Source organism: Megachile rotundata, chromosome 8, assembly GCF_050947335.1.
Source record: "Megachile rotundata isolate GNS110a chromosome 8, iyMegRotu1, whole genome shotgun sequence".
NCBI classification, from domain to species: domain Eukaryota; kingdom Metazoa; phylum Arthropoda; class Insecta; order Hymenoptera; family Megachilidae; genus Megachile; species Megachile rotundata.
This window is the reverse complement of record NC_134990.1, coordinates 9582177-9597101: the sequence shown is the minus strand read 5'-3', so window position 1 is coordinate 9597101 and position 14925 is coordinate 9582177. Positions and strand designations below refer to the sequence as shown.

The following is a 14925-nucleotide window of genomic DNA, read 5'->3' as shown; positions in this document are numbered from 1 at the left end:
ACCTGTAATATTGGAACAAATAAATAAAATAATAACAAATGAAAAGAGAATTATTGACTTTCTTCATTTTATTTAAATTATCTTGACATGCGTCAGGAGAACAATGTTTGTACAGTTTTAACCTAAAGAAAACATTGTTATGTTAATTTTATATTTTTATAGGAATTTACGAAGAAGGTTTGTAGGAAAACGAAGGATTTTAATATTATGAATCCTGGAGTTAATTCTCTGAAGATTCATGAGAACTGAAAATATTCAAAATATAGGTTATATGCATGTAATATTTTTGTAATACTTTTGACAAAAACGGTGAGCAATTTTGTTGTTTCGTTTTATAAGCTTCTATATTTTTATATGCCAGTACTACATTTAGTATACAAATTTAGCAATTTTAGTCAGATTCAAAATCGTTGGAGAAATATGAAAATTGATGATATGAAACTTTTTTAATTTGAAATTTTTGAAAGAAATTTAAAAGCTTGATATTTTTACAACACTTAAATTCTTAGAATATTGAATCTCTCAAATTTCAATTTCCTAAATCTCCGAATTTCCAAATTCTAAAATGACTAGATTTGCAATTTTCCAAATTTCAAAACTTCAAATTTCAAATCCCAAATTTCCTTTATTCTTAGAACCCCAAATTGCAAAATTCCACAATTCTCAAAACTGCAAGTTCAATACTTCTCAAATTCTCAAAATGCTTAATTATAAAATTCCCAAATTAAGCAATTTTCAAATCTTCAAATTCTCGAATTCTCAAATTCTCAAACTCTCAATTTTTGAAATTCATATATTTTCAAATTTCTCAATTCTCAAAACTCGCAACTCCATATCTTCCCATTTCCCAAAACTCCAAATCACAAAATTATAAGATTCCCAAATTAAGAAATTTTCAAATCTTCAAATCTTCGAATTCTCAAACTCTCAATTTCTGAAATTCATATATTTTCAAATTTCTCAATTCTCAGAACTCGCAACTCCAAATCTTCCCATTTCCCAAAACTCCAAATCACAAAATTATAAGATTCCCAAATTAAGAAATTTTCAAATCTTCAAATCTTCGAATTCTCAAACTCTCAATTTCTGAAATTCATATATTTTCAAATTTCTCAATTCTCAGAACTCGCAACTCCAAATCTTCCCATTTCCCAAAACTCCAAATCACAAAATTATAAGATTCCCAAATTAAGAAATTTTCAAATCTCCAAATTCTCAAATACTCAAATTCTCAAACTCTCAATTTCTGAAATTCATATATTTTCAAATTTCTCAATTCTCAAAACTCGCAACTCCATATCTTCCCATTTCCCAAAACTCCCAATCACAAAATACTGCAATTCTATAACCACCAACTTCCAAATTTCCCAACTTCAAAAATATAATCCTAATTTCTCAAAATTTCAATCTTCTTCTTTCTATCCTCAAATAAAATTTCCTTCCCACACATTAAATATACCCTCTTTTGATATATAATTTCCTGTCTACCATTTTCTTAATACAAATTATATTGTATTATATTATATTACATCTTCACAGATTTCACCCCAAAAGGAACTCTTTGATACCGTTTATTTTGGAAACTCTTACACACATCAAAAATGTCTCAAGGATCTGACGATGGCGAAAAGAAAAAGCCAGCGCCATTGCCTCCTTTATTCACATTTATTAATGCTGGATTCTGCGGGTATCTAAATTCTAAATTATTCTCGCTGATAAATTCAGTCTTCAACATTAATTTAGTCTCTACATTTCAAATTTTAATTTTCAAATTTATAAATTATAAGAATATTCGAAATCAGACATTACTGTACACTAAAACTAAATTATTAACCCTTGATGCTGCGACTTTTAATTGTGAAAATCGAAAACATTCGAAATTTCATACAATATAAGTCCACATTTCTCTCAATTTGTTTCAGTATGGCTGCAACTTGTTTTGTCCATCCCATGGATGTGATCAAAAATCGAATTCAAGTGCAACATGAGAAGACCTCGATCATAAACGTTGTCAGTAATATATATCGAAACGAGGGAATTTTGGCATTTTATTCTGGTTTAACTGCCGGCCTCGTACGACAAGCCACGTACACCACTGTCAGGCTTGGTATTTTTAACACTCTGCAAGACCACTGGAAGTGAGTAATATTTTTAAAAACCAGAAACATATTTTACATTAACCCTTAACTCACACATGTTACATTAATATGAAATGACCACAGCTTTAATTTTAGTCATTATATTCTGAAAATTAGAATATCTTTTTTGAAACCACGATATTTTCATTATTTTTCTTCTCAAACTTATATCTCACGGCTATTTAAGTAAAATTTCAGCTTTTTACATTAAAATAGAAATAAATTTTTAATTTTTCTGTGCAGACCATTTTTTAATTTCTTCAAGTTTCTGATTATTTTTCATATTCACTGTTTAAATTTACATCAACTGTGAAATCGATTAAAAACTTCCAAAGATTAATTTAATTTTTTTAATTTAATTCTCAAATTAAAATAACGAGTATTTTATTTGTAAAATTCATTTTTAGTAGCTGGGGTCTTAAACGTCTCTCTATGAAGTTAAGGATTAAAGTCCCTGGAAAATTGCACATATCGTCTATAAAAGATATATAAAACACTATTAAAATCTATTTTATAAATCGAGTCTATCAAAATCTACATACATTCACCTTACAGATTTCTACAATAGTTCAAATATTTCAGTAGATTTCACAAAGAGTTTCTATTAATACCTATAAGATATCTACAGGATCTAAACCCCATATAACAGCTTCAAACATGGGAAAATGTTTCAGAAAAGTTGTAGATATCAAGGGTTAAGATGGCGAAAATTTGACCTTGGTTTGAAGGTCACGTCTTCAGTTTCTTAAATAGAACCCCATTTATTGCATATTGTAGCGACGTTTTCAAAACACTATGTTTGTTTTTTGTGGGAGTCATTCCCAAGATACGAAGCTTCAAAGTTGTCACATAAGTGGCGTAAATCTGATCGTGCAACCCTCGCGCGGTGCACCTTGGGTAATGCGAATGCTGACGATACGTCAACTTTGAAGCTCCGTATGTTGGGAATGACTCGCACAAAAAACATAGGTAGTGGTTTGAAAACGTCGAGGCTACAATATGCAATAAATGGGGTTCTATTTAAGAAACTGAAGACGTGACCTTCAAACGACCAAGGTCAAATTGTTGCCACCATCTTAACCTTGATATCTACAACTTTTGTCTGAAACATTTTTTCATATTTAACGCCGTTTCCGTAATGTAAGGATGGGGTTGGACTTTAGAGAGATCCTGTACTCGGCGCATAAGGAAAGGAAAATGTTGTCGCGAGCAAGCAACGAGGAGATAATAATTCACGTGGGAGCGCGTACCCGTTCAATTTCGAATTAAAGATCTGACACGCGGCTGTAAAGAAAGTTGGGAAACGTCCTCACAATTTTCTCGATCCTTTATCTAATTACATGTGTGTAAAATAAATTTTGACGGGAGAAAAGACACTTTCGGTACTCGACTATGGTGTTGGACTTTAGGAAAACCCTGTATACCTATTCAAACGTCACCTATTACATAAATCTTTACATGCCATAATTTAATGTGATGATGTGATTATTACTAGGATCCGATTTCCTGAGCCTCCCGGTTTTGGCATATTAGCACTCATGGCCGGTACAGCAGGGGCTACTGGTGCTTTTGTTGGAACGCCGGCGGAAGTGGCTCTTGTAAGAATGTCAGCCGATGGCAGATTACCGAAAGGTTAATATTATAATCTTCTTAATATGTTCTAAGTTATTTGTTTATACTCACTGTTTTATTGTTGTTTTACTTTAAACCGTTTATACTGTGATGTTATTTTTACAACAAAATGGGTTGGTAAGAGTGCTAAGTGTATGAAGCTAGTATGAATGAGATATTTTTTTACTTGGTAGGAATGTTAGGTTGTCTCTAGTTTACTCTGTGGTTTCTTATCTGCTGTCATCTAGTTCTACAAAGTTTTCATTTTATTATAACAATTGTAAATCTAGATTTGGATAAGTGTGGAACTTGTCATACATGTTCACTTGATCCAAACATTTTCGTAAAAGAAAATGTGAAACAAATTATAATTTAATTCGTAGCTATTAGCTCGATATCGTTCTCTAAAATTTTTTGTAAAAATGTTTAGAAAACGATATCGATTACCAGGTCACACCACGTGGAGGTTGCTACGACAGTGACCCACCCTAACTCCAAATCCCTACCACCCTCCAAATGCAACTTCATTTATCAGAAGGATAAATGAATTCTGACTCTACTCAGCTCATAGGCTCGCATATACAAGTTCTTTACCAAAATCCAGCAAAGAACTTGTATCACACACACACACACACATACATTAACTTAATACTAATTGCATAGGATCCTACGCATACGCTTAACTTATTCTAAACGCCGCAGGGTACCTCTCATTCTAAGATTACACTCAAATAATCTATGACGAATTCAAAAAGCAAAGGGAAATAAGAAAGTTAGAAGAACTTTCTACTAAAAGAAAAGAAAGTTAGAAGAACTTTCTGTCAAAAAAGGGGAAAGGTATTTTTCGCCAACTGAACCTTGCTTTCCATGGGTCAAAGGGTAGCCCATAGTGGCTTACGTGAACCACGACGGCAAAGATGAACCGAAGATACCTTTGGTAAGAACGAGTGATACACCCCAGTTGGCGGAGGGTTCCCATTTCCCCCAGCGCTCTCGCGTCTTACTACAGAGAGGATACCCAGACCGTGATGCCCCTTGGCAGAATGGCGGCGGGTCGGGGAGGCACGTCAGAGTATGAGAGGTGCCAACCCCGATCCGCCCCGCCGGGCAAAGAATATCACTCGCCCTACACCGGCACTTGCAGCTCACCTCTACCGCGTGTTCACAGCGCTGTGAACCCCCAATGATCCACTTGGGCGCAGAACGATTGACAAAAAATATGTGGGTATACTACAAGCTAACGCGTACAAATATTGAGAATTGAGCAGATGAGTGCAAGTTGGAATGAGAGGTACTTACAAGGACCCACCCACCCTTCCCACACGATTACAATTACTTAAAACTAACACACGCATAAAATCAACTTACAACTAGCGCACGCATCCCTCGATGATCCCTCGATGATCCCTCGATGATCCCTCGATGATCCCTCGATGATCGATGTCTTCAATGATGAACTATTCATTACCTGTACAATAAGTATATGTGATATTAAAAAAAGGAAACAGAAAAGGAAATGCAAGATTATCTAGTTAAAATAAAAAGCTGAAACATCTGAATGAAATTAAGACAAACAAGTATTATTAACACAAGAACCTGGAACATCTCAATGAAATTGAAACAAACAAGAATCCTTAAAATTGAACCCTGAAACATACAAATACAATTGAGACACATATGAATAAATAAATTACATACATAAAATAAAAACCTGAAACATACAAAAATGATTAAGCCCTAAATGTGCCTTTTGTTCTAAAATTGCACTTGTATAATTTAAACTTTGTAGAGAAAAGGGGTAAAGAAGAAAGTTTGAAGAACTTTCTTTTAAGTTTCGAGCAATTGACAATGAAAATGGCTATTACTACAATCTAATACGTAACAAGGTAAAGAATATTTGTAAAGATAAGTGCAAGTTAGAACAAAAGGCACTTTGCGCAAGCTTTTCGCCACATGTGACGAAAAACCTGCGCCCGAGCCCACCCTTCCTCCCACAGCTCGGAATTAATGTAATTTAGATATGAAATTGAGAAGTTATAATCGTAGCTCTTAGCTCGATATCGTTTTCTAAAGTTAATTTCGTGAAAAATATTTAGAAAACGACATCGATTACCGGGTCACACCACGAGGAGGTGGCTACGTTAAAAAGTGACCCACCCTAACTCCAAATCCCTACCACCCTCCATTTGCAAATCGCTCATTTATCGGAAGGGTAAATGAGTTCTGACTCTACTTAGCTCATAGGCTCGCATATACAAGTTCTTTGCCACAATGCAGCAAAGAACGTGTATTACACACACACATATATTAACTTAATACTAATCGCATGGGTACCCACACACATACGCTTAACTTATTTTAAACGCCGCATGGTACCTCTTATTCTAAGATTGCACTCGAATAATCTATGACGAATTCAAAAAGCAAAGGGAAGAAAGTTAGAAGAACTTTCTATTAGAAGAAAAGAAAGTTAGAAGAACTTTCTGTGAAAAAAGGGGATCAGTATTTTTCGCCAAGTGAACCTCGCCTTCCATGGGTCAAAGGGTAGTCCATAGTGGCTTACGTGAACCACGAGACAGAGATGAACCGAAAATACTGGCAAGAACGAGTGACACATCCGCGGAGGGTCTCCCATTTCTCCCCGCTTGCGTTTGAAGCAAGTCTGACCGCAGAGAGGAGACCCCTGCCGTGAGGCGGCAGATCGAGATGGTTCATCAATCGATCGGCCCCGCAGAGATGTGTCCCTGGCGCTACACCAGCACTTGCAGCTCACCTCTGCCGCGTGTTCACAGCGCTATGAACCCCCAATGATCCACTTGGGTTCGGAATGATTGGCAAAAAATAACTGAGATCACTACAAGCTAACGCGTTCAAAGTTTGAGAATTGAGAAGACGAGTGCAAGTTAGAATAAGAGGCACTTACAAGGACCCACTCGCCCGCCCACGAGCATACTTAACTTACAACTAACTCACACATAAAATTAATTTAAAACTAACGCACGCATCCCTCGAAGATTCCTCGATGATCCCTCGATGATCGATGTCTTCAATCTTCGCGTATACGCATTTCAGACGTACACTCATTCACACTACAATGTATTACAATAGACGCAACTTAAAATTAACTTAAAATTACTTAAAATTAGTTGATGAAGTCCCTCGAAGGAAGTCTTCAATGATGACCGATTCATTATCTATACAATAATTGGAAGTAACAATAAAAAAAAGAAATAGAGAAGCACATGCAAGATTAGAAACGTTATAATGTTCAGGCATGCACAATTCATGCTAACATGAAAAATTCATGCTAACAGTTTCGGAATAAAAGTGAAATAAAACTCGAGTCGACTCGATAAAAATACGTAAATAAAATGCAATATACTTGGGACATATACAATTATTTAAAATTTTAACCTGTAACATAAAAATGTAATTAAGACACATATGAAACATTTCATTACCTAATTGAAATAAGAACCTGAAACATCTGAATGAAATTAAGACAAACATGAATTATTAAAATAAAAACCTGAAACATCCGAATAAAATTAAGACAAACATGAATTATTAAAATAAAAACCTGAAACGTCTGAATAAAATTAAGACAAACATGAATTATTAAAATTAAAATCTGAAACATAAAAATGTGATTAGATACATGAATAATTAAATTATTTACTTAAAATAAAAATCTGAAACAAGTAAATGTAATTAGACACATATGAAACATTACTTACTTAAAATAAAAATCTGAAACAGACCAAAATAATTAAGACAAATATAAACCATTAAAAATTATTTACTTGAAATTAAAAGCTGAAACATTCAAAAATAATTAAGACAAATTTTGAAACATTAAAAATTACTTACATAAAATTAAAACCTGAAACAAACAAATATTTATTAAGACAGAAAATAAATTACTTACTTGAAATAAATTCCTGAAACAAACGAATATTTATTGACACAGAAAATAAATTACTTACTTGAAATAAATTCCTGAAACAAACGAATATTTATTGACACAGAAAATAAATTACTTACTTAAAATTAATTCCTGAAACAGACAAATATGAATTATTAAGAATTACTTACATAAAGTTAAAAACTGAAACATACAAAAATAGTTGAGACAAATATTAACCATTCAAAATTACTTACTTAATATAAAAACCTGAAACAGACAAATATAATTAGGCAAACATAAATCATTGAATTACTTACTTGAAATAAAAATCTGAAACAAATAAATAGCATTAGACACATAAGAAAAATTAAATTACTTACTTAAAATAAAAATCTGAAACAGACAAATATAATTAGACACACATGAATAATTAAATTACTAATTTGAAATAAAAATCTGAAACAGCCAAAGAGGAATTAGACAAACATAAATCAATAAATTACTTACTTGAAATCAAAACCTGAAATAGACAAAAACAATTATGGCAAAAAATTGAAAGAGTAAGGAATAAAATCTCCCTCCGAAACAAAACTCTTCAAAAATCGAAATCGTAGATTTTGAAAACCTTAAAATCCTCAAGAAATTACGATGTTGAAAATCTCAACTCCGAAATAAAAAGACAAATAAAATTGTCAAGAAATTAAAAACTTCAGAACCGAATAGAAATGACGAGGTGATCCAAAAATTTCGACACTCCAAATAATATTCACGCATAAAATGAAAGAGAAACTGAAATCAATGTACAAGTATTAAAAACCAACCGAATAATAAAGTAAGAGACAGGAAAAAATAGAATCTTGAAAGCTTTGAAGCTAGAAATAAAGTCAGAAAGAGTATTAGAGGTCCTATAAGTGAGTAGAGGATGCAGGACACATTCACGCACTCACACATACTGTTACATATTCTAAATGCCCTACATGTACCTCCTATTCTAAAATTGCACTCGCATATCAAACTTTGAAAAAAAGCAAGGGATATGAAAGAAAGTTGGAAGAACTTTCTTTTAAATTTGGTAAAATTGAAAAAAATGACAAACTATTACTACAGTCTAATATGTAAGTTAAAAAATTGTGAGAAAGATGAGTGCAAGTTAGAATAGGAGGTACTTACAATGTGCGCAGGCTTTTCGCCACGTGTCGTGACGAAAAACCTGCGCCCGAGCCCACCCTTCCACCCACAGCTCGGAGTTAAAAAACTAATGCATTGAACGGAACTTACCAAAAATTAAATTCTGAAATATAGAAAAATTTATTAGCACAGAAATTTGAGAAGAGAGAACATGATAACTTACCAAGAATTCAATTCTGAAACAGACAAAAATTTATTAACTTAGAAATTTGAGAAAAGAGAACAATGTAAGAACTTACCAAAAATTAAATTCTGAAACATAGAAAAATTAATTAATACAGAAATTCGAGAGAAGAGAACAACAAGATAACTTAACAAAGAACAAACTCTGAAACAGGCAAAAATTTATTAGCACAAAAATTTGGGAAGAGAGAACAAAGTAAGAACTTACCAAAAATTAAATTCTGAAACATAGAAAAATTTATTAACGCGGAAAATTGTGGGAGAAGGTGCAAAATTTTTCTTTATTTCATACAAGAATTTCAAAAAATACAAAACGCAATGAAAATTGCGGATTTCAGAACAGAGAACAACATAACTTTTCAAAAAATTAAATTCTGAAACAAACAAAACTTTATTAACCTATAAAATTGTACGAAAAAAAGTGAAACGATCCTACCGGAAAACAGGAAACACAATGAAAATTACGAATTTAAAATCAATCAACAATAAAACAATTTATACAAAATCAATTCCTGAAACAGAGAAAAATAATTAACACATAAAATTGGGAGAAATTAAAATCGCGAAAGGATATAAAAATCGTGAATCTCAAAATATAATCGCGAAGGGATATAAAAATCGCGAATCTCAAAATATAATCGCGAAGGGATATAAAAATCTCTAATTTCGTAATATAATCGCGAGGGTATAAACATCTCGAATCGCGAAGGGATACAAAGTCTCTAATTTCGTAATATAATTGCAAAGGGACACAAAAATCTCTAATCTCAAAATTTAATCTTGAAAGTATAAAAATCTCGAATCGCGAAGGGATATGCAAATCTCTAATCTCAAAATGTAATCGCAAAGTTATACAAAAATCTCTAATCGCGGAATTTAATAGGGAGGGCATAAAAATCTCGAATCGCGAATAAAATCGCGAGTGGCTATGCTCGTAAAAATTTGAGCAAAACTTGACGATACATTTTGTATCGTTCAAAAAACACATGTGAAATACAAGAAAATAATAGCGAGCATAGTGACAGAATGACTGTCCATCCTAAGATCTTAGGATGGACATTCATTAATAGTTCCCCTCTTCTTTGGCAATTTTTGCCGGGGCTCTTCGGCATATAGCCTCTTCTCTCTTCGGCAAAGCCTCACAAAAATCACTCGCGAATTTTTACGGTAACTCGGACATTCTTATTTTTCACATAAAATTTCAATTTCGCTATCAATCTCCATAAACAGATAGCGGATAATTTTATAGAAATAAAATTGCACCACTATCCATTTATTTCGATCGATAACAAAATCGAAGTTTTATGTAATAAATAAATTAAATTAATAAGAAAGAAAAATTATTCAAAATAAAAAGATACGACCAGCGATTCTCAGAATGCGCTGTCCGTAAAAGAATGTCCGAGCAGAATATTTTATTTCACTGCACTTCACTTCACTTTATACTTCATTTTTGCAGTCGGATCTAGAACCCGACTGCGACTTACAAACTAAAAGGCCTGGCCTGAACGAACAATCGAGTTCAAGAGAATATTAAATAAATTCATATTTAATATTTTTCTCTTCTCGATTTTTCGTGAACCCCCCAGATGCAAGCATCTCACGTGTGAGAGAAGGACAGAGAAACGTGAAAGCTTGCTCTGGCCCTACCTACTTAAAACTAACTCATTCACACCAGAAGTAAGCTACCTGCCTGCCTATCGCTATATTTAAAAAATTGCAAAGTCCACTCTCACAAAAACACACTCCACGGTTCTCACACATACCACCCGGGTGCAAAAAAGCCTAATCCTAGGGAGTACGTCTCGGGACGTCTCCGACACCCGAGTTCAATACTACATTCACACTCTAACTCATACCTTTTTGCTGAAATCGATCGACAATCGACAGTGAACATTGAACATATTTCATTTTTGTACTCTTTCGAATATTCAATGTAATATGTACATGTAATAATTTAAACTACTCATACAATTTTGTAACTAATTCAATTTATATCATTTTCAAATGACTCTACTTGCATTTTGTATGCATTTTCAAATGACTCGACTTGCATTTCGTATGCATTTTCACATAAAATTTTGCAAAATTTAAAAAATAAATCTATAGTTTAATCGACACAAGGTCCACGACCTAACCACACACACACGTGTAACTTGTGTCGATAATTCACTGTCAATTTGTCGATCGCCAAAGCATCTTAAAACTAAACCGTGTCCACCTGCCCTAACTCATGCGAGTAGCATCTAAGCACGCGCATGAGTATAGAGCATAAAAATGAACACAGCCACATGTATTTTGACCTACCAGTTTTCTTCATGTGTGCTGAAAATCCTGAGCTAAAAAACGTGATTAGAAACATGCTAATAAAGTGTCTTCCAGCAAAAATTGACTCTAACTTTAAAAAACTTTCAAAATGGAAAATGGAAGATCACTTTGCAAAAATCTAAGTATATCGGTAGTTTCATTTTTAACAGATTTGTGATATCAAAGTAAATTTCTAAATGACTCAAACATTCGTAAATAACTTTGATATCGAAATCTGTTTTTCGCGATACTTTCTTGTACATTTATTTAAAAAATTTTCACGCGGACTTAAAAATTGAAAGTGACTCGATAACTTTATGAAAGTGACTCGATAAGTATTGTGAAATCGGAGGGTCATCCGACTTCTATGTACTAATTTTAATTTCAAATTAAAAAGAAGTTAAAACGCGATGTACAAGAAAACCCTGACCTGAGCTAATAAATGAAATAGACAGTTTGTACGAATTTTGCACGATCGTACAGTCGTGGTCACTATGCTCGCTCAAAAATAAAAAATACAACCAGTTCCCGTGTCGCTTCGGACCATTCGTCCTACGACATGATGGGAACCGGAGGAATCGTAAAGCATGCGACTCACCGATCGCTGACTTGCACCACTGCGATCGTTTTACCGGTAAGGCATCTGTGACAGCACGTCTGGTAGGCATTGCATCTTAGAGGTTGATTGACTGATTGATTGGTTGGCTGATTGATTGATTGATTACTTGGTTGGTTGACTGCTTGGCTTCGTCAGATTTGAATTTGGCGGCTTGGCAGTGGACCCTCTGTAATCATAAAAGAATCACAACGATTAATTAACTGTGTTTATCGATTTGCATTTTGATAACATAAGTTTTTTTACTACTACTCATGCAAACATGTAAAAAGCTTTTGATTTTGAGATGTAAAAACATATAGAGGCATGCAGGAGTCGGTTATAAATTTGCAAACGTTCATGTCACAACGTGAAATATTGTAAAATAATTGGAATTGTATGTCAAAATTCTTGGGTAATTACTTTAGAGAGCATGTTAGAACTTTTGCAAAAATATAACGGAACATGTAGGTAACTTCACTTTAAATATTAGTAACAGTTTGTTAAAACATTTAAATAACCACTACATAAAGTGCACTGTGATATCAGTAATCGTTTGTCAAAACATTTAAATAACCATTTCATAAAGTACATTAAAGCACCAGTAACAATATGTCAAATCACTTAAATAATCATTGCATAAAGTACACTAAAGCACCAGTAACAATATGTCAAATCATTTAAATAACCATTAAGTAAAGTACACTAAAGCACCAGTTACAATATGTCAAATCATTTAAATAACCATTGCATAAAGTACACTAAAGCACCAGTAACACTATGTCAAAACATTTAAATAATCATTAAATAAAGTGCACTAATAACCATTAATAATTTGTAAAAACACTTAAATAATCACTCCACAAAATACATTAAATCAGTAAAAAATTAATAAAACACTTAAATAACCGCACTATAAAACACACTAATAAATCCGTATACACATGCACAATCACTTAAGAAAACACACAGGTAAAGTCATTGACAGTTGTAGAACCACACCATAAAATTTGTTAATACACCCCCATAATTAATAAAAAAATATTAAATAATGCACACTAAACACTAGTAGTAACACACTAGGTACACTGATATATCCGTATATGTATGCAGGTAACACACCATTAAAGTCACTGACACTTGTAGAATTACACCATAAAATTTATTAATACACCCCCATAATTAATAAAAAATATTTGTTAAAGCACACTAAACACTAGAAGTAATACACTAGGTACACTAATATATCCGTATATGTATGCAGGTAACACACCATTAAAGTCACTGACACTTGTAGAATTACACCATAAAATTTATTAATACACCCACGTATTTATTAAAAAATATTTATTAAAGCACACTAAACACTTGTTACAACACAATAGGTAACATAGGGACAAGCACAATATCGGTTAAGTGGACCCTTGACTCGTACCGGTAAGTGTTGACAGGTGCGATCCGACCTCCTCGACTTCCAAAATAAAACTGAGAGCATTTGACCTCCCTCTACTGTAAGAGTTTATTGGTAGTTAACACAGCCAATTAGACATCGTATAATCTACCAATAGATCAAATTCGATCTTTTCAGGTGTAATAGTGATTGGTACTGTACAGTAGCCAATTAGACATCATGTAATCGACCAATAGCGTGCAACCATTCTAATTGGACGTTGTATAACTATTCTAACGTCATTTTTTTTACAATTTTATATTTTTCGATTGTTTATTAACAAATTTATTGTTGTAATTATTTAAATTTATTATTTTTTTTAACTTACTTTTGCAGATATGTTGCAAAATGATTGTCGATTAATATATTACGATATATTTTATTGTAATTTTGATTTTTGTATTTAATATCTGAGTTTAAAAATTTGTTAATTCTAATTAAGAATTAACAAATTTTAATTCTAATTAATTCTAATCAAGAATTAACAAATTTTTCTAAATTAGAAATATTTATATTTGGTACCTCAGTTATATTAACTCTTGAGTTCTTTTATGACATGTGATATATGTTTTTGAATTCTTACATTCTTTTATGGGGAATATTTAAAAATATTCATTATCAAATTTTTTTACAGAGCAAAGAAGAAACTACAAAAACGTGTTTCATGCGTTTAACAGAATAGCCAAGGACGAAGGAATTACCACTCTTTGGAGAGGAAGTGTAGCAACAATGGGAAGAGCTGTGGTCGTTAACATATCTCAGCTTGCAACTTACAGTCATATCAAGATGTTAATTGCTAGAAAAAGTATTTTGACACATCGATTATTTCATTTTCTTACTTACTGAGTTATACTAGTATAATTAAGGTTATATTGTTGATATTGCACTGGTATTGATATTGATTCTTTTGCACAGTATACATGGTGGATGGTCCATTACTCTACTTCTGTGCTTCAATGTTATCTGGATTTATAACTGTCCTCAATTCGATGCCACTCGATGTTGCAAAAACCAGGTAAAATTATAACAAATCAATTAGTAACATACTTATATGAAATGATTGACATTTATATTCATAGAGAAGAGCATTATTTTTTACTTTTTCTACTTTCAGCTTTAAACTCTATCTAATTTTAACTGATACAGCTATGTCAAAGGTTCTATGTCTATGATTAATAGTTGTCCACATCTCTGTCTCTGTCTCTGTCTCTGTCTCTGATAACATTTAATAAATTTATAACTTCCAGGGTGCAGAACATAAAAACAACAACAAAGCCACCCGGCTTAATAAAAATGATGGGATCCATCGCAAAGTTAGAGGGCGTACCAGCACTGTGGAAGGGTTTTTGGCCTACATATTGCAGAATCGGTCCACACACAGTTTTGACATTATTATTCAACGAACAAATTACCGCCCTATACAGGCGGTATGCAACTTAGCAAAACAACAAATTTGTGAATCTGTACATGTATATTATATATATGTTATTTATAGTGTAGTATATTATATACTATATATATATATTATTTATAATAAAAAAATATA

General features: G+C 32.7%; 1 protein-coding gene across 1 annotated transcript; it reads left to right on the top strand.

The window, feature by feature from the left end:
- Positions 1-94: 94 nt before the first annotated feature.
- LOC100877333 (mitochondrial 2-oxoglutarate/malate carrier protein) lies at positions 95-14884 on the top strand. Its single transcript, XM_076534082.1, has 7 exons — positions 95-309; positions 1540-1687; positions 1923-2138; positions 3634-3770; positions 14014-14184; positions 14295-14394; positions 14627-14884. The coding sequence occupies exons 2-7, from the start codon at positions 1602-1604 to the stop codon at positions 14817-14819; spliced, it is 903 nt and encodes a 300-aa protein (XP_076390197.1). The 5' UTR covers positions 95-309; positions 1540-1601; the 3' UTR covers positions 14820-14884.
- The last annotated feature ends 41 nt before the right edge of the window (positions 14885-14925 follow it).

Coding starts and splice junctions, on each gene's coding strand:
- LOC100877333 (XM_076534082.1), top strand. CDS start 1,602: ATGTCTCAAGGATCTGACGATGGCGAAAAGAAAAAGCCAGCGCCATTG. Junction 1,688..1,922: donor ATTAATGCTGGATTCTGCGG/GTATCTAAATTC, acceptor AATTTGTTTCAG/TATGGCTGCAACTTGTTTTG. Junction 14,395..14,626: donor CTCGATGTTGCAAAAACCAG/GTAAAATTATAA, acceptor TATAACTTCCAG/GGTGCAGAACATAAAAACAA.